Genomic DNA, 27,350 nt, shown 5'->3' on the forward strand with positions numbered 1-27,350 from the left:
AGCATCCTAACTGAGACTGGAGGTGTGGTGGGCAGTCTTCCTAAATACCACAGTGTAGCTAGAGTGTTCCTGCCTTGCCCAGTCAGGACAAATCTTTGTCACCCGCCAGTCCCACAGCCGCTCAGACCCAACCAAGTAAACACAGAGACTTACATTGCTTACAAACTGTATGGCCATGGCAGGCTTCTTGCTAACTGTTCTTATAGCTTAAATTTATCCGTTTCCATTAATCTATACCTTGCCACATGGTTCGTGGCTTACCGGCATCTTCACATGCTGCTTGTCATGGTGGCGGCTGGCAGTGACTTCCTCTGTCTTCCTGTTCTCTCCATTCTCCCCTCTGTTAGTCCCGCCTATACTTCCTACCTGGCCACCGGCCACTCAGTGTTTTATTTATTGACCAATCAGAGCATTTGACATACAGACCATCCCACAGCACCACAGATTTCTGTAGCCTCTTCTGGGAACCCATGCTTCCAGCTGTGCCTGTCCTGGGCTTGAGATTGTCAAGACTGGGAAGTAAAACTGTGTGCACTTTAGGCTCTGTGGATTTTAAGATATTTTAAAAATTATGGGGCTGGAGAGATGGCTCAGAGGTTAAGACCACTGACTGCTCTTCCAGAGGTCCTGAGTTCAGTTCCCAGCAACCACATAGTGGCTCCCAACCATCTGTAATGAGATCTGGTGCCCTCTTCTGACCTGTAGTCATACATGCTATATACAAAATAAACAAAAAAATCTAAAAAAAATAAAATTACATATAAGGAGGGCTAGAGAAATACTAGGTGGTGAAGAGCACGGGCTCCTCTTTCAGAAGACCCAGGTTTAGTTCCCAGCACCTATATGGAAATTCACAACTATATGTAACTCCGGTTCCAGGGGATCTTTCTTATCTCGGTGGGCTTTCACATATTTTTTGCAGACACACATGCAAACAAAACAGCATATACTTATACTAGAATAAATCAATCTTTTAAAAAGATTATATATAAGAGCCAGTAAGATACTCTGGGTGAATGTGCTTGCTGCCAGGCCTGATGACCTGAGTTCGGCTCCTAGGACCCATACACACAAAGAACAGAACCAGCTCAGCTCCCGGAAGCTGTCCTCGATCTCCACACAGAATCTACAGCACGCACTGTGCCTCTTTGCTCCGACATTAAATAAATGTAACAAAAATTTAAATTGTAAACAATATCCATTTAATGTACTGAAACTTGAGGACCTAACGGAGTTTGCACTACCCATGTAAGGTCCCATTTAGGCCTCGTGACTCTCTCCATATGAGCGAGAATGTCATTATGCCACCACTGTACTAAATTCCAATCTAGTCTTCAGTGGCTCCAGATCTACTTATCATGGCCCCACCCTGTTCACATTCGTGGTTTCATATTAAGCTAGAGATTTCTCTGAGTGCAAGGATGGCGGTGAATGTACTGCCTAGCTTGGCCCCTAGCAGAATGGAGAACTGACGGAATTCAGTCCGCCTTGAACCCTGTTCAGCAGTCCCCGCTAACTACGGTCTTCTGTTCACACAGGTGGTTTGAAATACAGTTAATTCTACAGTCTTTTAGGACAAATGGAGCCTGTACTATAACCCCACTGGATTAACAGCAAGCCAGAGGCCACCAGTCTCTGTGTGAGAATTTCTTACATCCATCTCCAAACTAAAAAATTGGCTAGATCTCAGACAGGTAAGTACATTTCAGAGAGCTGTAGGTGCCTCTGAAGAAGGGATTTTGTCAAAATATCAGGAGCCTTACCTTCTTGCCAGCCCAAAGTCAATGATCTTAATTTGATGTCCCGTCTGGTTGACACACAGTATGTTTTCTGGCTGGAAAAGAGAAGGAGGGGGGGGAGACATTTTATCCTTATTACCCTGGCTAAGGAAACCTACAACTCTCACGTTTATTTGTTCATAGGCTCCTTCTCCCAGAATCCAAGGGAAGCGAATGGCTTAGGGTAGTCATACGGTGCTAGACATAATAAAAATAAATGAGCTGCACTAACGGAACAGTTGTTGGCATGGGGGGCTGGAGAAATGGCCCAGTGGTTAAGAGCATGCGCTGCTCTTGCAGAGGACCTGGGTTCTTCCAGCACCCGTGTTGGACAGTTCACAACCACCTATAACTCTAGTGTATCTGACACCATCTTTTTGTCTCCATGGAAAACTGTACTCACCTGCACATTCTCACACAGACAGACAGATGGGCACACACACACACACACACACACACACACACACACACACTCACACAATGAGTTAAAAACAATATCTTGGGGAGGGCAAAGTCTGCAAGTCAGCAGTAATAACTATGACCCATAGGGTTGAAATTGTGGCCTTGACAAATTTTTCTTTTTAAGTCTTTCAGAGCCAGGCGGTGGTGGCGCATACCTTTAATCCCAGCACTCAGGAGGCAGAGCCAGGTGAATCTCTGTGAGTTCGAGTCCAGCCTGGTCTACAGAGTGAGTTCCAGGACAGGCACCAAAACTACACAGAGAAACCCTGTCTCGAAAAACAAAAAAAGAAAAAGAAATAAGACACAAGCCTAGTGAAATGGCTCAGCTGGTCAAGGCACCTGCCACCCGGCCTGATGGCCAGCTTTGACCCTGGAAACTACATGGTGAAGGACAGAACTAACTCCTGAAAGTTGCTCTCTGACTTCTACACAATGCATTGTGGCATATGTGTATCGTGGAATATGCACATCTATGCACACACACATACTCACACACCACAGTGTAAACCAGGATGCATCCTATGACCCTTTGTAGGTGTTCCTGTGTAGTGTTAAGGCACTCATACAGAAGGCCTATGTTCGTGAAGACTGGTTGGGAAAAACATATTTTACACATTTTTATGTTGCCCATACTTGTTACCACAAGCATATATCCCCTTTTAAACTGTGTGTGTGCATGCATGTATATATGTGCAGTATATGCATGTATGTACATATCTGTGTGTGGGTATGTATGATTGTATGTGTAGTGGCCAGAGGTCAACAATGAGTGTCCTCCTCTACTGCTCTTCACCTTATTTTTGAGACAGGGTCTTTCACTGAACCTGGAGCTCACCTGTTGGCTAAACTGGCTGACCCCAGAATCTTCTGTCTCTAGTGAGATTACAGACACAAGATATCACATGATACTCTTTACCCAGATAGTGGAATTCTGAGCTCAGGTCCTCAGGTTTTTACAGCAAGCACTTTACCCACTGAGTGGTCTCCTCAACCCCTTGAACTTTAAAAATAATACTTTTATGTACTTATCTGTGTGTGAGTGTATGCATGCTCCTGAGCACATGCACTGAGCTGGAAGAGGGCATTGGATATCCTTCTCTATCACTCTACCTGTCTTCTTTTAAGGCAGGGTCTCTCCCTGAAACTGGGACTCCTGTTTCCCCAGTTATTCTGGGAGCCAGTAACCCCAGCAATCCTGTTTCCACTTATCTTAGTGCTGGGGTTACAGGCATACTACTCTAGGGTGTGCTGTATGGGACACTGAGCTTGTTATATGGATGCCGGGACCTGAACTCTGACCCTCATGATTGTGTGGCAATCTCTCCAGCCACTCCAAGGATCTTTATTTATTCTTTCACAATTTTATACATGTTTATAATGTATTTTGGTTGTGTCACTTCCTACCCCTCCCCACTTCCTCTAGAACTCTCCCCTTGAACTTTATTTTTTAAATTACATTGTTATTTATTTGACTCTCTCTCTCTCTCTCTCTCTGTGTGTGTGTGTGTGTGTGTGTGTGTGTGTGTGTGTGTGTAGGAGTGGGTATATGGGTATGGGTGTGTCTGGAGGGGTGGAACAGGGGTGCGTGTATATTCATGTGCTGTGATATATGTATGGAAGCACAGGATCCTTTGCTGGAGTCAGTTCTCTCTTTTTCCTATGTGGGACCTGGGATCTGATCAAACTCAGATCATCAAGCTTGGCAACATTTCTTCCAAGCATCTCACAGGCCCATCCCTTGAGGTTTTTAAAAAGCAATTTTAAAGGTTTATTTTTATGTGTCTGTGTGAGTGTATGCCATGTGTATGTGGGTGCCTGTGGGGACCAGAGGAGGGTATCAAACCCCTTGGAGTTGTAGTTACAGATGATTGTGAGCCACCCAATGTGGATGTTAGGAACTTAACTTAGGTCCCTAGGGAAAGCAGCAAGTGTTCTTAAGTCATCTCTCCAGACCAAAAAATTAATTTTAAGACACTTCAAAAGAAAAAGGCTACTGTATTATTTAATATTCAAACAACACTTAAAGAGGCACAATTATCTATAAGTCCCAAACAAGAATAGAGAGGCAAAATAACAGGTCTGTTCTAGATGCCAGAACTAGGAAATGGCAGAGCCAGGAAAGGAAGCTCCTGGTGATCTGGGCACGGGATGCTCAGGAGGGACCTGCCGAGGCCCGGCACATCACTGACCTTGAGGTCCAGGTGCAGGATGTAGTGCTGGTGCAGGTAATGCACACCCTCACAGATCTGCTTCGTGAACAGGACTACATCCAGTTCCGTCAGGTGGTACTTCTCATCCGTGATCCGGTCAAAGAGTTCCCCTCCATCCACACTGCCAGACAAAAGTAAGATGCGAGGGCCAAACTGAGTGCAGCTCTCAGAGGGCCTGAGAGCAGCCAGTCTCGGTATGCCTAAAGTCACCTAGGCCACCGAATGCCAAGGCTGGTTACCAAGGGCTCCTGACACTGCTGTATGGGGTTGGCTTGGGTCTTTGTTCTGATACATATGCCACAGAAGGTTTTCCTTGAACCTGGATAATCTAAACTAGGGTTGTAAACTCAGCTGCTTGGGAGTGCCAGGTAGCACCCACATGGCAAGAAGCCTAAACGAGTCTGGCATGGTGACCCACAGCTATTATTCTAGCACTTGGGAGGTGGAGAAAAGATTGTCAAGAGTTCAGGATCATTCATAGCTACACAATGATTCCAGACATGTGCTACATGAAACCCTGTCTCAAAAAAACAAATTAATAAATTAATTAACTGAAAAGCTAAAAAAAAAAGTCTAAATAGGCAAATTAGATCACATGTGAGACAAAAGTTTTCTCTGTTTTCCCAAATATTTTGGCCAGTACTAGTGATTGAATGCCAGGTCTCAGACATGCTTGGCAAGCACTCTACCCACTGAGACCACTGTTTTCCCTACTTTTATTATGACAAAAGTTTAACTCTCATTACCCCTGTCTGAGGTAAACAACAACACAAGCACAAAAACAAATGGCCCCTAGTCTGCAGCTTCAGTGCCAAGGGTTAGTTTGTGGGCTAGAGAGAAGGATCAACTCCACTGAGGTACAGTACCCCAGAAGGCTGTGGTACACCAGTACACAGAGTAAGCTGTATTAGATCCACACACAGAGTGAGCTGCAGGACACCACACACAGAGTGAGCTGCAGGACACCACACACAGAGTGAGCTGCAGGACACCACACACAGAGTGAGCTGCAGTACACCACACACAGAGTGAGCTGCAGGACACCACACACAGAGTGAGCTGCAGGACACTTCTGCACAGAGTGAGCTGCAGGACACCACACAGAGTGAGCTGCAGGACACCACACACACAGTGAGCTGCAGGACACCACACACAGTGAGCTGCAGGACACCACACACAAGTGAGCTGCAGGACACCACACACACAGTGAGCTGCAGTACACTCTACACACACAGTGAACTGCAGGACACCACACACAGAGTGAGCTGCAGGACACCACACACAGTGAGCTGCAGTACACCACACACAGTGAGCTGCAGGACACCACACACAGAGTGAGCTGCAGGACACCACACACACAGTGAGCTGCAGGACACCACACACAGAGTGAGCTGCAGGACACCACACACACAGTGAGCTGCAGTACACCACACACAGTGAGCTGCAGGACACCACACACAGTGAGCTGCAGGACACCACACACAGTGAGCTGCAGGACACCACACACAGAGTGAGCTGCAGGACACCAACAAAAAAACACAGAGTGAGCTGCAGGACACCACACACAGTGAGCTGCAGGACACCACACACAGTGAGCTGCAGGACACCACACACAGAGTGAGCTGCAGGACACCACACACAGTGAGCTGCAGGACACCACACAGAGTGAGCTGCAGGACACCACACACACAGTGAGCTGCAGGACACCACACACACAGTGAGCTGCAGGACACCACACACACAGTGAGCTGCAGGATACCACACAGAATGAGCTGCAGTACACCTCTACACAGAGTGAGCTGCAGGACACCACACACAGAGTGAGCTGCAGTACATGCCTACAGACATAAATGTGGGTCCAATCTATATTTTTTATATTTTCATGAAAGCCGGATAGAAAGATTTTCCAATTTCTATCAATTAATCTCTCATACATAATCATTAACAACTATTTAGACCAAACCAACATAATATCTGCAGGTCAGATCAACCATGCTTACTACTGGTTTGTGAGAAAAATGCTTTGTCCTCCAACTCCACGCTCAGGTTTTAAGCACTAAACCAGGGAGGGTGGCAGGGCTTGGGCCTGCCTGTGCGGAGCGGAGACGGGGAGTTTTATGTAGACTGTAGTTTCTCCGTCCCTGCCATGAGGCCCTGGGTAGAAGCTAGCACCACACTTCTGAGATACTCACTACTCCATGATCAGGGTGAAGCTGTTCTTGCTCTCAAAAGCATCGTAAAGTTGGATCAAGTTCACATGACTGAGCTGGTTCATGATGTTGATCTCATTCTTCACGTCCTCCTTGTGGGACCAGAGGAAAAATGGTTTTCCAAGAAAATAGATCAGGAAGAGAAGCCACTTGTATCTCCCAAGATGTATGCATGTGTGCCCACTTGCATACACACAACAGTTATATTCACATGTATTTACACACTTACACATACACTCACACACATATACACACATTCACACATATATACCCTCACACATATAGTCACACATTCACACACACACACACACACCCCTCTTATGCTTCTTCCAACTTCTGCTGTCAAACCAGGTCTCCTCAACTCATCACTCAAACTGTATTCTTATAACAGAAAGGACCTTGGTTCAATCCACCCACTCACACCACAGACAGGAGGCCCAAGAAGGAAGAGCCCTTGGTGCCCAAGGTCCTGCAAGCATGCTGGCAGAGCCTGCTAGGCCATCCACATCAATGAGGTCTGGAGTAAGGAATGTGGGTATCTGAGTGACTGGTGTGTGAGAGCCAAGGTAAAGAGGGGGGGAATACATCAAGGTTCCTTCTTGGAATGGAGGGGGCTGGAGCAGGGTGCTAGGGAGGAAATGAAGCTTCAGGGTCTTGGCTAGAGGATCTGGCTGGCCTGAGGCACATGTCTTACCCGGTCTTTGATGTTCTTCACTTTGATGATCTTGGCTGCCAGTGCAAGGCCTGTGGACCTCTCTGTACATCTGTGCACTTGGCCAAACCGGCCCCTACAGAGACACAGGTACACAGGAAGCTGAGAATATGAAAAGCCTACCAAACTCCCGAGGGCCACCATTCCTCCCTTCATACACACCATGTGGACGGTCTTACACCTCAGGCTATTGTCTTAGTCATCACCCTGGGCTAACCCGAAGTCTAGAAAATCACATCTTCACTACTCACAATCATGTGATCATTTCTATAACCTAGAGGAAAACCTAGGTTTTCTCCTGACCTTACCATGGGCTATTCTGGATATGGGAATATCCATTCCACATCATACCAGCCTACTTATCGCTCCCATGCCTGGCATTCCTGCTACCTCGGGAATGTTTCCCTTGTCCTACTTCGAGAGTCTCCTACACTTCTCCTCCCTCACATGCACAGCCACCTGCATCCCAGGGAGAGCTCTGTTCATTCTCTGTGCAGGTCAGCCTCCAGGCTCCAGTCCCTGCCCCTCACCCAGGTGGACGCTGCACTTACCCTCCCAAGACTTCGTGTTGGGACACTGTGTAGCCTGCTGAGATCGAGGTGTCCTTGACACTCACTACCCGATGTTCAAAAGGGGCTGGGGGTGCGGCACTGTCATCTGTAGAGAGACAACAGAGAACCCATGAGTCTCCTGCAAGTACCCTCCCCATCTAAACCCACTAAACGTCACTTGGATTACCAGGTGGCAAGCTCACTACCCTTCTTACAGCCCCCCACATCAGAGCCCTGTCTCTAGAGTCACCCCATTGGAGCTACACGTTTGGCAGGAGAGGAAGCTGAGCACGCTACATTTTCATGAGGCAGCTGTGTTCAAAGGCAACAGGGCTATGGGAACTAGTCAGGGGAGTGTGAGAGGGAGACAGCTAGAAAAACAAACACACCATCCTCACTGCTCAGCCTTTGCCCTGAGAGCTGGTCTCAACTAGATCCCAGAGGACAGAGAGCCTGTGGTGGAGCCCATGGTGAGCATCTCTTAGGGCATGGGTTGTTGAGGAGGGATAATGGATCTAGAAGGGAAGCAAAGAGCAGCTAGCACTTGGGAAGACTGTAGGGAAAGACATTTAGGATTTTTTTCTTTTTAATTTTATTACTGTGTGTGTGTGTGTGTGTGTGTGTGTGTGTGTGTGTGTGTGTATGTGTGTGTGCATGTACCATGACACACATGTACACATGGAAGTCAGAGAATAATTTTCAGGGTCCCAGGAACTGAACTCAGGCTTGGCAGCAAATGCCTTTGCCTGCTGAACTGGCCCTCGGTATTCATTTTAATTGGGTAATATGAATGTTTAATTGGGTAATATAATGACACCTAGAAATGTCACATGAAATTATTTTTTTAAAAAGGAAACATGCAACAGTCATAACACTACAAAGTGATTCTTGCACAAACGGCTGGAAGACGCTGAGGCTGGGTCATTGTCTGTTTTCGCCTGTCCTCAAGAATCCTGCGTGCTCCCTGAGTGTAGAGAGTGCTCCACAGACAATTCTCCCACCAGGAGGGAGACTTCTGAACTGTTGGAGCTGAAGGTCTTTGTGGCAGAAAGACACAGAGACACCTAACACCCCTCAGGAATGACAAGTAGGTCAAAATCTCACCACTTCCACCCCATTGCAAAGGGCAGTGGAAATGACTCACTGTGTCTTACACGTATCAGTCAGTGTCTTTTCTCTATTTTTCTTTTCTTCTCCACCACCTCTCTGAGGGGAGAGCATCCTATGGAATATAGGCTGACCTCAAACTCATTATGTAGCTATGAACGACCTTGAACTTATCCTTGCACCTCCATCTCCCACATGCTTGGGATGGAGACGTGCCATACCACATTCGGTTTTATGCAACATTGGGGATCAAACCCAGGGCTTCAGCTTTAGGCATACCAGGCAAACACCCCAGCAACTGAGCTACATCCCTAGCCCTTGTGTTTTTGGCATTCTTGTCTGCTCTCATTTAAAATGGTGCCAGTGGTGGAACCCTCAGGTGGGGAAGTCGCTTTGAGAAATCTACCCAGTTGGGCCCCAGAGGTTCCCACTTCCCAACCATCAAAGCCATTTCAAGACCTGAGTCTAATCCTTCACATTTCTGTATCTTGGACTCTAGCACCAGGACTTAACTCTCCAGAACCTTAGGCTTCCTCAGAACCACATCATCTATGGAAGGTGTAGGAAGGCTCCCAGCCACTCACCTCAAGGCCATTTTGAGCTGAGCCACGGCCCTACTTACCGAGAACCATGACGGCAGCCTCTTCAGGAGCAGGCATCCTCCTTCCAGCTTCTGTTCCCCCTGAGCCCTTGGCTGCAGGGTCCTTCCCAGGCTCAGGCTTCCCTGCTCCTGGGTCTGTGTCTTGCTGCAGGTCTGTGGTCCCAACAGCCTCATCTCCACAGTCCCTTGTGGCCAAGCTTGGTCCTGTGAGAGGCTCAGCCCCAGGTCCTGCCTCCTCCTCTGTGCTCACTCCTCCATTGTCGCTGCCCCTCTCTGGCAGGGGTAGAGATGGTCTGGCTCCCTTAGGGATCTGCTCTTCCAGCTCAGTTCCAGGGCCTTTGGGATGTGGGTCCTGCTCATCAGGCTGGGTAACTGCTGGTGCTTCTGCAGAGGCCATGGGAATGCCCCTTTGTGTCTCAAGCAGCTCCCCAGCAGTATCCATCTCTTGCACATGGCTAGAGATCCTGGGCAGAGAGAAATATGGCCCTGAGGTTCCGAACAAGGAATTTCAGGGGATGAAACTCAGCAGCAAAGCATTGCTTAGTGTCATAGTTAGCTTCAGCTGTCAATTTGACACAAACTTCGAGTCACCTGGAAATAGGAAACCCTCAACTGAAGGGTTGTCCAGATCAAACTGGCCTGTGGCCATATCAAGGAAGCATTTTCTTAATTGCTAATTGATATGTGAGGGCCTAGCCTATTGTAGTCAGCACTCTGCCCAGACAGATGGGCCTGGGCTATATAAGAAAAAGGTAGCTGAGCTGCAGAGACCCTCAGTCCATACATTAGGCAGAGCTCAGGGAATCCTGCAGAAGAGGAGGAGGGATTGTAGGATCCAGAGAGGTCAATGACACCACAAGAATATGGACCAGAGAATCAATTAAGCAGGGCTCCTAGGGGCTCATAGCAACTGAAGGGATGATCAGGGAACTTGTATGGTCTGACCTAGGCCCTGTGCATATGCCTTATGGTTGTGTAGCTTGGTGTGCTTGTGAGTTTCCTAACTGTGAGAGCAGGGGCTGCCTCTGACTCTTTTGTCTGCTTTTGGGACCCTTTTCCTCCTACCGGGTTCCTCACCAGCCTTGATATGAAGGTTTATGCCTCGTCTTACTGCAACTGGTTATGCCATGTTTGGTTGATATCCCTGGGAAGCCTGCTCTTTTCTGAAGGGAAATGGAGGAGAAGTGGATCTGTGTAAGAGGGGTGGTGGGGAGATGGACTGGGAAGAGAGGAGGGAGGGGAAACTGCAGTCAGGATGTAATATATGAGCAAAGAATAAATAAATTAATAAAGAAAAAAGAAAAAGCTGAGCAAGCCATGAGGAACAAACCACTAAGCAGCACTCCTCCATGGCCTCCAGGTCCCTGCCTTGAGTTTCTGCCTTGGCTTCCCTTGATGATAGACTATAACCTATAAGTCAAATAAAGTTTTCTTCCCTAAGCTGCTTTTGGTCGCGGCGTTTTATCACAGCAACAGAAAGCAAACTAAGATATTTAGCATGTGCAAGTTCCTGGCTTCAATCACCGCCTTGTCAGAAATGTGTATTCTACAGAATATCTCTCCATCATGGTAGTCCAGTGTCCCTAATAATTTTGTCTTTTTTTAAGCCAACTGATGAAAGGGTCTGTTAAGATTTTAAAAGTGCTAGTAAAAAATAAAACAAATACTTAGAGATTTACAAATCATAATTTAAAATTTACAAATTAAAAATACAAATTTAAAAATCATAAGTTAAGATTAACAATATTTTAGTTCTTCATTTATCCCCTTGTGGAAAATTAGCCTCCAACTTTGAAGCTCTGAAAATGTTGGGGTTGGAGAAATGGCTGCCAATCAAAGACTGGAGTTCAAATCTTACAGCACCCATGTAACAATCTGGGTCTCATGAGTCTATAACTGCAGCTGTGACAGGGGAAGAGACAGGATGACTGGAGCTTCCAGCCTAGCAAGAATAAAACAACAAAAACAAAAAACAAAGAGCAAAGACAACAAAATACCCCATGAGCCCCAGACTCAAGGACAGAGTCTGCCACAAAAGAATAGAAAGTAGAGGAAGACCCTTGATGCCTTCTTCTGACATCATGCACATAGGCACATATACCTGCAAATACAAGTGTGCATGCTCTCATAGACATGTATACACATAAACAAATAGATAAAGAAATACATCTTTGTTTAAAAATGTCTACAAAAATAAACACAAATATGGCTCTTTTAGATTTTTAAGAAGAAATAAAAAATGGTTAAGATGGGCCAGGGGTGAAATGGTAGAGCCTTCATCTAGCATACACAATGCCCTTAGTTCCATCCCCAGCTAAACACACACAGACACGCAGACGCAGACGCGCACGCGTGCACGCACACACATACACACACACACACACACACACACACACACACGTGAGGATTCTGCCCTTACTTTAGCTCGTGACCGCACATGCACAGTTCAGGAGTTAAGCAAAAGATCTTGTGTCTTATGCCAGCAGTGTGCGCTGATGACTAGGTACGTGCCTTAAAAAGGTGGACGCAGACCTCATGCTCTCTCTGCTCTGCTTCCCCCCCAATCTTTCTCTCTCTCCAGGCATGCTTCTCCCCGCCCCCCCCCCACTTTTCCCTCATAATAAAGCTCTAAAAACTAACAGTGGGTTCTGTCATGCTCGTGACCTTTCCATGCAGTAACCAGTGCCGCCACCAGCGCTGTTTATCACCCTTTCAACAGACTAAGATAGATGGTAAATTCTATGTTCCATGTCATTTATCATAATAACAAGAACAAAGAAGAACACAAGACCTTCCTCCAGCAGCTGAAAGCCTAGGCTGCTCTCTGAGGTTTAGGCTTTTGAGAACGGAAGCTGCCCTAAGTGGTGCAGTTGAGAGACCTGGCAGCCTGTCTACAGTTAGGCATTGGCAGGAGTGCTTGGGACTAGATAGGCATCAGTGACCACAGTGGAGGAAAGGGGATATCAAAGCTGAGTCACAGGGGCCTACCTCAGACCACAGGGTCCACAAAACCTGACAAGCCAATTGCTGGAGGAGTTTCCAGGTGGTCAGTGGAAAAGGCCATTGGCCACTTCTGCCCTCTCTGGCCTCTTCCAGTGGGGTAGGAGGTGACCCCAGTGTCACGCAGCTCTGTGTCATGTTTGGTGTCCAGAGCTTCCTTACCTACCGCACAGCACGCCTACTACAGACATCGCCAATTAACCACAATCTCCGTGCTGCCAAGTTCAGGAACGGTCTCAGGATACCCATACAAGCAGTCCCTTCTGGTCAGAACTAACACTTAATTTTCAATCTACTTTCCTCAAAAAACACATTCTAGGTGGGGAAGGGCAGGTGGTGACCTCCCCACTTCCGGAGACCCGCTTCTAGTCTGGTGTGTCTGAAATTCAGCACAGGGCTATGACTGGGGTGCACAGTGCTCCTCATTGAGAGGTTTTTTGGAGATCCCTAACACTTTACAGGAAGTTCATGCCTACTGTGGTCGCTACATTCAGAGCTTTGGCCTGGATCCAGGCACATCTACCAGGAATCCCTCCTTCCAGTCTGTCAAGGCCCCTGGGACAGAGTGCGTGGGGTGCGGGTGGGGTCCCATTTCCTTCCAGAACCCATCACCACAGCAAAAAGAGGCTAGATAATCTCCCAGCACCAGGTCTTGTGGTCTCTGTGATAGGTTAAGGGAGTTGGGGCAGGTATGGCCAGCATCTAGTAACTCTGAGAAAAGCCTAGAAAGGCAGGGCCCTCTGAGTCTGTGACGTTACAGCAGGGCTGCACCACAACACTGAATACAGACTGGATACAGCCAGCCAGTTCTCTTTTCTACAGTTTCTACTGAGCATAGCTCCCAAAGCTATGTCCCAGGCATCACTGCCTCTCCAGAATGTCTGACATAAATCTCCCAAAAGTCCCTAGGATGATTCCACCTGTCTGCCCCACCCTTTCCTCATCACCATATTGTTTGGGACTTAAATGCTGGCCCAAGGGAGCAGGTGTGTGGTTAAGCACATAGATTTGGTAGCTTTGTGTGATGGTAGCACTCTGCCCAAATTTCACCACCAGTAAAATAATATGACAACCACTGCTGTGGGATGGTCTGTATGTCAAATTGCTCTGATTGGTCAATAAATAAAACACTGATTGGCCAGTGGCCAGGCAGGAAGTATAGGTGGGACTAACAGAGAGGAGAATTGAGAGAACAGGAAGGCAGAAGGAGTCACTGCCAGCCACCGCCATGACAAGCAGCATGTGAAGACACCGGTAAGCCAGTGGCAAGGTATAGATTTATGGAAATGGATTAATTTAAGCCAAAAGAACAGTTAGCAAGAAGCCTGCCACGGCCATACAGTTTGTAAGCAATATAAGTCTCTGTGTTTACTTGGTTGGGTCTGAGCAGCTGTGGGACTGGCGGGTGACAAAGATTTGTCCTGATTGTGGGCAAGGCAGGAAAACTCTAGCTACACAACCACCTTCACATGCTGGGAATACTGGGAGAATAAAATGAGATGATGGCTGCAGAAGTCTATACCAGTGCTTGGCACGTGACAGAGTGCTCTGTGAAACCCACTTGCTGAAGTAACTATTTATCTAAAAGTTAGTCATTCTCAGCCCTATTCCCCATTAGAAAGAAAAACAAAAATTCAAGAATGGCACCTGAGGGCCGGGCGGTGGTGGCTCACGCCTTTAATCCCAGCACTTGGGAGGCAGAGGCAGGCAGATCTCTGTGAGTTCGAGGCCAGCCTGGTCTCCAAAGCGAGTTCCAGGAAAGGCGCAAAGCTACACAGAGAAACCCTGTCTCGAAAAACCAAAAAAAAAAAGAAAAAGAAAAAAAAATTTAAGAATGGCACCTGAGAATCACTCCAGACCAAAGGAATCAGAATCTCTGGGCATGGATATTTCTTTGTAAACCCCACTCCCTACCTCCAGGTAATTTTCATGGCCAGGAAGATTCCAGCACCCCCAGGATCCCAAACATAAGATCTTCCCCTTTGAGTCTAGTGCAGCTCTCTATATGCAGCGGTCACCCAACATGTGCCACTGGCCGTGATGCATGTCAAGGGGTGCAGCCAACTCCACCCATGGCCAACACAGAAGAACATCCCTTACCTGGGGAGTGCTTCACCACTGTGAACTTCACTGGCTGGAGTCAGTGGCCCCAAGGGCTGAGAGCTAGGCCCTGAACTCAGTCTCATGCCCTCTTCTGAGAGCCAACAGTCAGACTTGCTGGATGAGGTTCCTTGTCCCTCATTTTGTGACATCTTGAGGCTGGTGAGGACCTCGCTGATTCTGTCCAGTGCTACAGACAATTCCAGGGTAGTCCCAGTATTCTCACTGGATGTTTCGGGAAGCCTGGATTCTGCTTCTGTGGGTGGGGCTACTTGACTGGGGCCAAGAACTTCAACTCCCTGCCTCAGTGAGGCTCCTGCCGGGGTGCAGTCAGCTCCCTTCAGTGAAGTGTTGATGATGAGAGGCAGCCTCTCCACTCTTCCCACTGGTGCGTCCTCCTGGCTCTCTGCAAGGTAACAGGAGGGGTGAAATGCACTCCAAGAGAAATGGATCACAAAGGAAAGACGGGCATATATGTGTCATTCCATGTACCACATCAATAAAAGCCAGAACTGGACATAGCCCACACATGGGAGATGTGTCTGGGTAACAGAACAGCCACCCAATGGAGTGTTGTATAGCCATTTTTAAAATGAGAAATAGGGGCTTGAGAGGTGGCTCACCAGTTAAAGGCACTGCCTACTCTTCCAGAGGATCCAGGTTTGATCCCCCAGCACCTACAAGGTAGCTCACAGTTGTCTGTAACCCCAGTTCCAGGACATCTAATGCCCTCCTCTGGTCTCCACAATGTGCACACAAGTGGTGCACAGACACGTGCAGACCAATACACACTGAGAGAAGAAGGGAGGGTGTTTGTGAGTGTGCACATGTGTAAATACATAACTACTTACAAGTGCTTTGCATAGACTGGACCTGGCAGGCAAGATAAGAACCTTTTAAATGATCACAAATAAAGGCCTTAGGGAGGAAGGACATACACTGGACTTCTCTTAGCATACCTTGTTTTGTCAATCTGACCTTAGAACCCTAAAAATATTATTCAAAAAAAGAATTTGTCGATTCTGGAGTGATGGCTCAGCGGTTAAGAGCACTGACTGTTCTTCCAGAGGTCCTGAGTTCAATTCCCAGCAACCACATGGTGGCTCACAACTATCTATAATGAGATCTGGTGCCCTCTTCTGGCACGCAGGCAGAACACTGTATGCATAATAAAGAAATAAATCTTAAACAACAACAACAACAACAAAAAGAATTTGTCTTCTTGAGATAGGGTATCACTGTGTAGCCCTGGGTGGCCTGAAACTCAGAGATCTGCCTACCTCTGCCTTCTGTGTGCCAGGATTAAAGGTGTGCACCACCATGCCAGACATGTAAAGTTTGAAGAGAGAATTAACCTCTATAAAAGCAATCCAGCCAAACCCTTAATTCTGACACTCTGTAGACGGAGGCAGGAGGACCAGAAGTTCAAGGTCATCCTCAGCTGCATGGTGGAGTTTGAGACCAGCCTGGGCTACATGAGATCCTGTCTCAAAAAGCCAAACAGAACTAAAACAACCACACCATGGTGATGCACTTGGTACTTGATTCTGAACCCTTACGTGTGCAGTAGAATCAAGCAGGTGCAGCCGCTCACCTTCCCACAGTTTCCTGGGGGGATCAGCTTGCTCACCTCGGGGACTCAGCACATGCTTCGACTTTACTCCCGTAACTTCTGCTTGTTCCTTGTTCTAAAATAACCACATAAAAACACATCATTCAGACATCCATGGACCACCTACCACACACTTTGATGTAGTTGGTTTATTTCAGATGATCCACAGTAGTGTTAGGGGATGCACAGTACTATCACTTTGGGGACAAAAACACCGAGGCCGGGTGAGCCTAGTCTCAAACCCAGGACCCACATCCTTCCCAGTGCTTCACTGAACAGCTAGGGCGCGGGGCCTCGTGAGAGAAGGTTCTAAACACACTGCAGTACAAGGCTCCTAGGCTAGGAATGGGAAAAACAGCTCGATCCTAAATCATCAACTCAGCTCTACTATTCATGCTGCTATAGCTCTGGTTGAGAGTGGATTCCAAAGTCAAATCCATGATTAGGGGATGGGGCACCTATCCTATTAGTCAATGGCTAACCTCAGCCTGGGAGCTGAGGAACGGCCTCCATCTGAGCTTTATCATTTGGGCCTAGAGTTGCTAGATCTTCTTTGTTTTACAAGAGAAACTGGAATTAGATTTTTGTTTAAATCAGACTTATTAAAGTATAAAATTAAATAAAAAATAATTTATTAAAGCATCATTTGTATACAATAAATTTCACATACAAACTATAAACTTTTTTGTGAGACAGTGTCTCACCATGTAGCCCTGACTGGTCAAGAACGCCCTCTAAAGACCAGACTCACAGAAATCCTCCTGCTTCTGCCTCCAGAGTACTGAGCTTAAGGTGTGCACCACCATACCAGATCAACAAATGTACAAGATATAGGACAGTTCTGCTACCTTCAAAGGGATTTTTTTTTTTTTGGTTTTTTTCGAGACAGGGTTTCTATGTGTAGCTTTGCGCCTTTCCTGGAGCTCACTTGGTAGCCCAGGCTGGCCTCGAACTCACAGAGATCTGCCTGGGTCTGCCTCCCGAGTGCTGGGATTAAAGGCATGCGCCACCACCACCCGGCTTCAAGGGGATTTTTAATCCAAAGATTTTTTTCTAGAGTTTTAATCCAAAGATTTAAATCTTCAGTGTTGGAAACCAATTAAAATCTTTTTAATGCTGCAGACAAAATGTGTCTTCAGCTGTCCTTATCTCTGGGCTCCCCATTAAGGAACTCTGTAACTGGGGCCTGAGAGAGGCCTCTTACTGGTGAGTCATATCCCCTGGTGTACGGGGGACCAAGGGTATGTAAACCAGGGCTATTTCTGTGACTTAACACCAGGAGCCACATTTGGGACTACACTGGTCAAAGGTTCAAAACCCTTGAGGGTCCCAGCAAGAGATGGAAACCTTTTCTGGAGAGCTCCCCGACAGTCACAGAGTGTCCAGGACCAGTACAGGGCTCTGAGCTTGTCTATCAGGCCCTGGTCTCTAGCAGACCTTTTAGGTTTAAAGGAGAGTTCCCCGGCATGTCTCTGGACCAGCAGCGTTCAGCATCCTTACACAGCGGCCCCTTGACACTGGTCACTGTTTCAAAATAGCTGTAGCTGTTGAGTAACTTTTGTGTGCGGGTCACACTTTTCAAACATTTCACAGATTAGGTCCCACTCTTCCTGCCCTCTCTGAGGCAGATTGTATTTACTAATGGGATGATTCCCGGTTCACAGAGAGAAAGTGAGGCGCAGAGAAGCAGAGGGTCGCCCAGGTCAGAGAGCAGAGTTCAAAGCAGCAAGTTTGACTGAGAGGCCAGGTGGCTGCCACAATGCTGCACTGGGAAGGCTGAAGTGGGGCCCCCAGGCGGCTCCCAGGCTCGGGTTAGACACTGACTGGGGTGTCCCATCCCCCGAGCATGATTTGACTTCGGAATTCAATCTCAGCCAGAACCACAGCAGCTTGAATGTTGATCTGACTTAGGGTGGGGCCTGTTTTTCCGTTCCTGGCCTGAGTCCTTGCGTCATCCTCCAGGGCAGTTCCCCAAAGTCCTCCCACCTCCCAAACCCCCTCCAGTTTTCCTTTGCTCCACTCACTTCTCTCAGTCCTGTTCCCTCCTCACTCCTTTGTGGTCCCAGAGCATCAAGTACTGCATTCATTCATTCATTCATTCATTCATTCATTCAATGTGTGTGTGTGTGTGAGTGTGTGTGTGTGTGTGTGTGTGTGTGTGTTAGCATGAGCCCCACCCTTGGAGATCACATGACAATTTGCAGGAATTCATTCTCTTCCTTCTGCCGCTGGTTTTTGACTCAGGCTTTCAGACTTTGTAGCAAGCGTCTTTACCCACTGAACCATCTTGCAAGCCCAAGGACATTAAGCTTTACTCCCACCTCAGTTTGCAGAGTTCTCTGAACTCCAAGTTCATTCCTGACAGCAGAAGCATGTCATGATCCAGTTAACAATTGGCAATGTAATGGAAAGACAGGACCCAACCCAGCAGACAGTCAATGGTACATGAACTAAGCACAAAACCAGAGGGAGATGCAGTGGGGCCACGAAGACAGGGAATCAAGCAAGAATGACATGACAGTCCCTGACTTCCCACTCTGCGATGCTTGTATATAACAACAGGGGCATCAGTTCGACCCATTATCCCACAAACAGCTCTTATAAATAAATAAGGAAAGGAAGGGAATGAAATAGGAAAGAGGAGGAAAGTTTGTGAACAGGTCGTTCACTGAAAATGCAAGAAGGTTTTAAACAATAGTCCATCCTTTAGTGAAAGATGTCAAAGCTTTAAAATATGTCATTCTGTCTGCTTGTGGTTATGTTTGAGGCTTTCCTTATTAAAAAGACAGTTTTTTTATGAGTTCAAAGGAAGAATTAGTTTTATAAGACATCACCAATTGCTTCATTTGGGTCTGATTTAATAATGAAACTGTAAGGATTTTAAGAAGTTTAAGACATTCGGGGATGCTTGAATACTAACTTCAAATAGTAGCAAAGCTGTTTGCTTCGGGGATACAGTAACAGCGATACAATTGTGTGTCTGAGGTAGCCCTTGTCTTTTAGACACAAATGCTAAATTCTTCTTGTTGTTTGTTTACTGTAGTGCTGGGTTTGAAACGATGGCCTTAGGGCATGCTGGGTAAGAGCCCCCTTTGAGCAACATCACTCATTCCAACTTAGTTCTCTGCCTTATATAAATGTGAGACCACTGCCTCTCAAAAGCATTGTCCAACATTTTAATCCTCTTCCACTACTCTTTTCATTCTGATGGATGGAAAATGGGATCTCATGTGCATTTTTAATATTTCAACACTATAAACTTCAAAATCATAAGCAAAACAAAACAACTTCTTCAAGAACATTCACCCCATAGCATCCAGGACACACAGGAGACTTAGTGTTTGCCTCCAGCCTCGATATTCCTGTGGACTTCAAATCCTCTGTACATTATACACTGTATAGTATGGTTCCTAATGTGATGTGCTATGTAAATAGTTACTATCTTGTAGCAGAAATATCCCTCAGGATGGGGTAGAATTCACTCCCCACACTCAGAAAACCAAGGAGAAATTTCTTTACTGAAGGCATAATGAACCTCCACCCACAGCCCCTGGAATGACTTTTTATTTTTTTAGACAAGGCACCATATAGCCCAGGCTGGCCCTAAGCTCCTCATCCTGCAGGCGAGTGCTGCTACACTTCCCCTTAAATGACATTTTTTAAAAGGCTGATTAGGCTTTACCCACATAATGTGCTTTTAGTTGCAAAACCTTTACCTGGGTAGCTCATAGGAACCTGGAAACTGAGTTTCCTGGGGACCCGGGAGTGAAATCGGAAGGAGACTATTTTCATGAGTTTTTCTTGGATTTATATTTGCTTGATTCCCCGCCCCCCCACACACACACACACACACTCACTTTGGTGTTGGGGATTAAACCTAGGGCCTCCTATAGCAAAAATGTTTTTCTTTTATCATGTTAAATTATCAAATTAAAAGCATTTTAGATTTTAGTTTAATTTTCTTTTTAAGGCCATTAATTCAATTTATTTTAGGAGTGTAATTAGATTCCTTTTCTTTCACAAAATCCAGGCTGGTTATCAGCAGCCAGAGCCCTGTGTCCCATGTTCTCTGCAGGCCAGCATTTCCAGGGCTGCAGAGCAGGATCAGGGAGCTGAGGGAGAAGTGTGCTCCAGGAGGAAGGAGCTTCAGACAGGGGGAAGAGGGACAGCTGGGGGGCTGGGGACCTGCTGGGCTGGGAAGGAAGGCATCCTCTTCAAGCACAGACCTCATTAGACCCCAATCCATTCCCTGCCAGGGGCAAGTGATAATCACAGAATCTTAAATGGTGGCTCCAGGTTATCTGGTGTTGCTAAGTGGCTGGTCCTCAGCTGTTCTCAAACAGGGTGTTCCCTACACAGACACAGACACACACACAGACACACACGGACACACACACACACACACACACATACACACACACACACACCCTTGACCATTGGGCAAGCTTCTATTAGCCAGAGGGTGTGATTATACAACCCTTGGGAACAGCTACTCCCAGAAATGCCATCTTTCACCTTGAGGGAAAGTCAGGCTTCTGCTTGTCCCCTGTGAGTCACTGTCAACACTCATTTCCCCACAGGCGGCCACACACTTTGCCTACTCTGGGACAAAGCACAGTGTAGGGGACAGAGAGGGTTGGGTTGTTGACCAAGGGCTGTGGGGTAAATTGACCATGTCTCTTATTCCAGGAATAAGGGGACAGAGAAGTCCCAGGAATGTTAAGTGCAACACCCTCCTCTTCCTCACAGCTAGTTTGTCCTCACATCTAGGTGGCCCAGGAGTTGCCCAAGGGACCTACCTTCTGAATGGACCACTCACTACCTCATCCTTTTTTAGAGAGAGCAGGGATCAGTGGACTGCACGAAAATCCGTCTATAGTCCCTAAGTTTCCATCTTTCATTTCCCCATCAACAGGACACAGAACGCATGATGAGGAAACAATGTCCCCAGCTCTTCTAAGAATCATTTCCTGGCCAGTCTCCCCACCAGGGTCCCGGAAACCCCTCCAGCCAGGGCAGGGAATCCAGAACCAACCTCCTCAGAGCGGTCAGCTAGGCTGCCTTTCCTCCAGGGCACGTTCCCTTGGGTGACGACATCACCCACCTTTGAGTGCTGGAAAGCGGTCCCTACCAAAGCAATAGCCCTGTCCACAGCCACCACCATCTTGAAGAGGGCTTCGAGCCTGGCACCGTGCTGAGCACCCTCCTGCCGCACGGCCCTCACCAGCTCCAGGACTTCAGGCCATGCAGCCTGAGCAGCGGCCTGAGGAGGACTGTCAGGCCCTGTCAGACCAAACTCCCGGGAGGCCTCTAGCCGATGAAGACCTTGTTCCAGGTGGTCCATGCCTTGGCACACACACTGCAGCTTCTCCGTGACATCTTCTTGGAAATGCAAGAGTCTGTCAACCTTCTCACTCAGCGCGTTAAGTTTCTTGTCCACGGTGGTTAAGCAAGCTCTGCTCAACGCTGGCAGACCCAGAGGGCCCAGACCCTCGGGATCCTCCTCCGAAACTCCTGACATCCCAATTCCGGCTTGGTAAGGGCAGAGGCAAGGAAACAAGCACCCCAGGCCTGCTTCTCACTTAGGTGGTAACGTCTGGAAGGCCATCGTCCTGGTAAGAGCCTTGCTGCACAGCGCCAGCCTGCCCTGCTGCCTGGGCTGTTTGGGGAGCTGAGAGGGCCAGGTTTTCTGTGTGTCTGCTCTATCTATCTCTCACTCAGCCACTGCCAGAGAGTAACAGGCTGAGTTTGGCCCAGGCCCTTCTCTTGGGGCCTCTTTGACATCATGGTAACAATTAACATTCCCCTTTGAGAGGCTGCTGACGGCAGATATTTTAAGAATCTGCCCGGAGAAGGCTGGGGTTCATATAGCTGATGTTAAAGGTTGGGAGAAAAATGTCTTTTAGCATGCAGACTGGGAAGGGGGAATCCACGGCACCCCACCTCTAGACAAAGAATTACAGGCAACTAAGGAGAGCTGAGAGCAGGAGAATTAGTCTTCCCGGGGATGAGCTCCCTAATTGGTTATCCAATACCAGGTGGTCAGCCCTGAAATAATATACAAGTAACACTAAACAAACTCAGTAGGTTGTAGTGATCAATTCATGTGTTTGTATGCATATAATAATAACAATAAAGAAAAAAGACATGACTTTGAGTGTGTGTGTGTCGGGGGGACATAGAAGGTGTTGGATGGAGGAAAAGGAAGGGAGAAATGCTATAATTGTAATTTAATTAAAAATAAAAATACCTGGGCAGTGGTGGCACACGCCTTTAATACCCAGCGAGCACACGTGTTCAGCAGGGCAGGTGGATCTCTGAGTTCCAGGCCAGCCTGGTCTACAGAGAGAGTTCCAGAAAAGCCAGGACTACACAGAGAAACCCTGTCTCAAAAAGCCAAAATAAAATAAACATAAAATACAGAAAAGCATGTTCTCATTTAACATACAAATTCACTTTGGTCTTTTTAAATGATAAAATTGTATGTATACCAACAAACTGTCTTAAAATAAATTTATTTGTGATTTATTATTAGCAAAAAAAAAATCCCTAAGAGAGTGTATCTGTCAGCTGGACTCCACAAGGTGGTTTTCAGACTTCCAGATGCTGAAGAGATGGTGTCCCAAAGGCACACATGCATTTAATTCACAACAAAAGGCAGAGTGAACTGAGAGACCGGTCCGTTATGTTCTGTCTTTTACCACCATGAAAATTTTAATGTTTCTGCAAGCTAAAAACAACCTTTCTGTTGTCGTTTCCTACTTGGATGATACATGAAATGTGGATTTGGGGAGAGTCTACAGGTCTTGTCCCTACCAAACATGCACATGGGTCCCTGCTTGTGCCTAAAAATAGATCTGAGGAAACAACAACCTAGGCTACTCACCAAGTGCAACCCCACGGGTCGTGTTCCTTAAAAAAGCCCTCTGGAGACTCTGATCAGTGACCCTCTGGCTCCCAGTAATGACGACGAACACATCAGAAGACCGATATCTAAGTTTCCAGGCTCTGGAGTGTCACAGAAAACAATAAGGCCTGTGTTCCTGTGGTTTGCAAACACTTTATCTTCAATAATTCTTAGCTCTAGTCAAACCCTTACAGAAGCATCGATGTCTGAAGTGGACACATTCAGGTCGTCACTGGGGTGGGACACACAGGTGAATTTGCACCTCAGAATGCCAAGGATGTCTGACAACTTTCAGTCAGTCCCTTGTGGGAAAGAGCAGAGCCCAGAAAAGAAAATATGTCCAGAGCACACAGGTACATGGGCTCAGAAGGTGGTTTTGCCACAGACACAGAGGCATCAAGGGAAAGGGACTTTAGAGCCCCCCAGGTCCCCTTTACTGAACACAAGCAATTTCGGTAAACCAGCCTGGAAATTTAGCATCCACAGGCACCATCAGTCCATTTTGCTATTTTAAGCCCATAGGTGGCCTTTCAATAGTGTCCTTGTTATGCTTGACCACCCCACCCCCGTACTCTCCTTCCTCTTCAGGACACCTGTTCCTCTGCATGGGAGGATCCACACTCATTTCTGGGGGCAGTGCTGAGTGTTGGAGATGGAATGATCAGCAAGCTCAAAAGGAGCTTGGTCCGTCCTATTAGTGAGATTAAAGGCAGATGCATAGAGTGGGGATGTGGCTGGGCTGGTAGAGTAATTACCCAGTGTGCCCAGAGCCCTGGACTCAGTTCCTGGCATTACATAAACCAGGTATGGTAGTGCATCTGTCTGGCAAGGGTGAAGATTTCCTACAGAAACTCTTGTGTCCCCTCACGTCAGCTTTCAGACTATTGAAACTGACAGACCTGCAACCCACAGTTCCCAAAAAGAAGCTGTGTGCAAGGGCTGACCGCCTTAAGCTCCAGGATTGGAGTTTGGAAGGTTGAAGTTTCAAGGCTAAATTACAATTTGTCTTGGGTGATCTTTAGCCTGCCAAACAGCTAGCCTTGCCTACCTGTATCAGCCCTAACATCCTGACAAACAGATAGAAATGCATTAACTTAGCAAAACCCTCCCCTCCACCACTGGAAGAGCTAAGAACGACGCTATCTCGGGGCTGGAGAGATAGCTCAAGATGGATGGCTCAGCAGCTTAACTGCCAGCGCTCACGGGGTGACTGATGACTGTCTGTAACTCCAGCTCCAGGGGATTTGATACCCTCTTCTGACATCTGCTGACACCATGAGTCACGTGATACATGTTTATATGCACACAAAACACTCATACACGTAAAATAAATAAATCTAAAGTAAAATTCTTTTTTCAAAGAGCATTATCAGAAAACACCTGAGGCCTGTTGAGATTCTCCCATCTTGCTGTAACTACCTCTCTGATGTGTACACCAAATGTATTCTGAAAATTCCTTGATTTGTGGCTTTGTCTTGTTCCCATAAAAACTATTTTCATGTCGGAACACTGTATTTGGGAAGACCTAAAGCTATGTTCTAGGGACCATGGTCATGTGTATCTTAGCTCTAAAGGAATCTATCTCTTGCTTCCTCTGAGTTGAGAGATGTATTTTTGTGTTAACCTCAAATTAGAGTACCCCAGGCATCACATGCCTAAAAAAGAGAAGGGCTAAAGCCAGGGCCAGCCTGGATGAAACATCTCCAAGAGAGAGAATGCTGTTTCCAGATCACCTTGAGGGAGTGTGGAGCCAAAGCAGTGATAAATCATTGCCGTGCAGGAGCAACACATCTTGACCAGGACTGCTTAGTTATGTAGAGTTCTGACCTCTACCTAATCCTAAACCTCAGGACCCTGGAGGTAGACTTGGGTGGGGCTCGCTGGATCTATTTCTTCCTTTTCCCAAAATGGCCACATTGAATAAATCTCTTTTTTCTGATTTTTGCTTTAATTTGGTTCTTTTAATCAGTTTATTGAGGGCAGGTGAATGATTCTACCTCCAGGCTGTGACCCTATCTGGTAACAATCATAGACACAATGAAGGGACCAAAAGGCACATTTAGGGGTGGCTGACACCCACAGAAAGTTGTCTTTGAATGGAGAAGAAAGACTGGAAGGTTCTCGTAGTTGCTGGTGTCATGTTATTTCAAGGACATTTTTCTATCTTACAACTTCAGGAGGCACCAGCTGCTTTTTACACCACAAGACTTTACATCACTTCTGTTGAATTATTGCTATGTTTTGTCCTCACGATAACATATGAGTGATAAGTATAAGATTTTTATTGATGCTTGTTGTGGAATAATCTTTTTATACACTGTGAAGATTTATCACTCATATTGGTTTAATAAAAAGTTGAATGGTCAATAGCTAGGCAGGATTTTCAGGCCAGAGAGGATCTGGAAGAAGGACCAGCCAGATGGAGAGGAAGCAGCATGGGTAGTATAGAGTAGAGGTAATAAAGACATGAGACAAAAAACAAATTAATAGAAATGGGTTCATTTAAGTTGTAAGAGCTAGTTAGTAACAAGCCTAAGCTATTGGCCAAACTTTCATAATTAATAAGAAGTCTCCATGTGGTTATTTGGGAGCTAGCAGGAGGGACAGAAAAATTCACCTACAGAGGCTGTGATATAAAATGCTGGATATGCATGTTTGTAAAAAGTCCTTGATAAGTTTCCTTTTTTTCAGGGGCTGGAGAGATGGCTCCATGGTTAAGAACATCAGCTACTCTGGCAAGGACCCAAGTTCAGTTCCCAGACCCCATTCTTTCATTGTAATGCAGAGAATAAGCACCCAATTCTCCATCTGCACACGGCTTGTCTTCCATTTGTCCCAATAATTCTGTTTCCTGGAACTTGTCTGGTAGGGAACTTGGTGCTGCAGTAGACTATGCTGAGTATTCTGTACTCGAATCTTGGCTGGGGTGTATCTCAGTGGGTAGACGATCACCTAGCCTACTAGAGGCTCTGGGTTTGACCCCCAGCACTGCCCAAAATGGGGTAGTGAAGGCACATAGGCCTATGATTCCAGGGGTGAAGGATCAGGACTTCAAAATCATGCCTAGCCTCAGCCAGCTCCAGGCCCACCTGGGCTATATTAGACCCTGTCTCAAAACAAGAGAAAACTGTATTGTGTATTGAAAACTGTAAGGCTATCTTCTCTTTTCTGCTATGACTCTGCTTATTGAGCTATTAGATGAGTGTGGTGGTTTGAACGAGATGCCTCCCCATAAGACTGCCATTTGAATGCTTGGTTTTCCGTTGGGAGCCCTGTTTGGGGAGGGTTAGGAGGTGTGGCCTTGCTAGAGGAAGTATGCCTTTGGGGGCAGGCTTAGAGGTTTCAAAAGACTCCCTCCATCTCCAGTTCAGTCTCCTGACAGTTGAAGATGCAAACTCCAGCTTTCCCTGCCTCCATGCTATGGTGCTGGTGCCATGCTTCCCCGCTGTGGTGGCTATAGACCCCTGTCCCTCTGGATCCAGGACCGTGAGCCCAGCAGGAGCCCTCCCTTCTGCAAGTTGCTTTGGCCATGGTGCTTTATCACGGCAACAGAAAAGTAAGACAGACAAGGAGCTGTAAGAGGACTTAATAAAAGAGCCCATTTTTAAAGAACAAAAGCATTCCTAAAAATCCATCATGTTTCCACTACCTTGCACCCTTTATCTTGTCTTTAAATCTACAGTTTAACATGAATTCATCAGTTTTCCTTTCTAAATGACACAATGAGCAGGCCTAAGAAACAGCTGAAGCTTCCTTTCCTCTTTGCACCGTCTGTTTTAAAAGACATGTCCCCTTGTAAACAGACGTTTGACATGATTTAGATTTCAGTAGAGGAAACAAGCCCATTATGCATGTTTTCATTTTGCCAAACTATATAAAAGTTTTTACCTAATTGAGAAGTTCATCTAGTTACTGTTACAGAAAAAAATATACTATTGCTTCTTCTTCTTCTTCTTCTTCTTCTTCTTCTTCTTCTTCTTCTTCTTCTTCTTCTTCTTCTTCTTCTTCTTCTTCAGGAAAATACCAAATGGTGGACGACGCCGGTGCAGAGGACGGGTGTGTGTGTGTGTGTGTGTGTGTGTGTGTGTGTGTGTGTGTGT

At 46.7% G+C, this 27,350-nt stretch overlaps 1 protein-coding gene across 10 annotated transcripts in view; it reads right to left on the bottom strand.

Annotated features, from left to right (window-relative positions):
* The window catches only part of Mylk3 (myosin light chain kinase 3), a 58,056-nt gene that overhangs the window by 16,140 nt on the left and 14,566 nt on the right, over window positions 1-27,350 (bottom strand). For 2 of the 10 annotated variants that reach the window (XM_028893985.1, XM_028893983.2), the window contains exons 2-9: window positions 16,326-16,419; window positions 14,732-15,137; window positions 9,653-10,095; window positions 7,924-8,029; window positions 7,355-7,448; window positions 6,643-6,752; window positions 4,430-4,571; window positions 1,764-1,834 (exon numbers count right to left, since the gene is read on the bottom strand). In XM_028893985.1, the coding sequence (XP_028749818.1) occupies window positions 1,764-1,834; window positions 4,430-4,571; window positions 6,643-6,752; window positions 7,355-7,448; window positions 7,924-8,029; window positions 9,653-10,095; window positions 14,732-14,883 (1,118 nt within the window). In that variant the 5' untranslated portion in view covers window positions 14,884-15,137; window positions 16,326-16,419. Of the gene's footprint in view, window positions 1-1,763; window positions 1,835-4,429; window positions 4,572-6,642; window positions 6,753-7,354; window positions 7,449-7,923; window positions 8,030-9,652; window positions 10,096-14,731; window positions 15,138-16,325; window positions 16,420-21,378; window positions 22,081-27,350 lie in introns of those variants that run through there. The other 8 variants (XM_028893986.1, XM_028893984.2, XM_028893982.2 and 5 more) reach the window with 7 other exon arrangements.

The sequence above is a fragment of the Peromyscus leucopus genome, chromosome 5 (assembly GCF_004664715.2).
Source record: "Peromyscus leucopus breed LL Stock chromosome 5, UCI_PerLeu_2.1, whole genome shotgun sequence".
Classification (NCBI taxonomy): Eukaryota; Metazoa; Chordata; class Mammalia; order Rodentia; family Cricetidae; genus Peromyscus; species Peromyscus leucopus.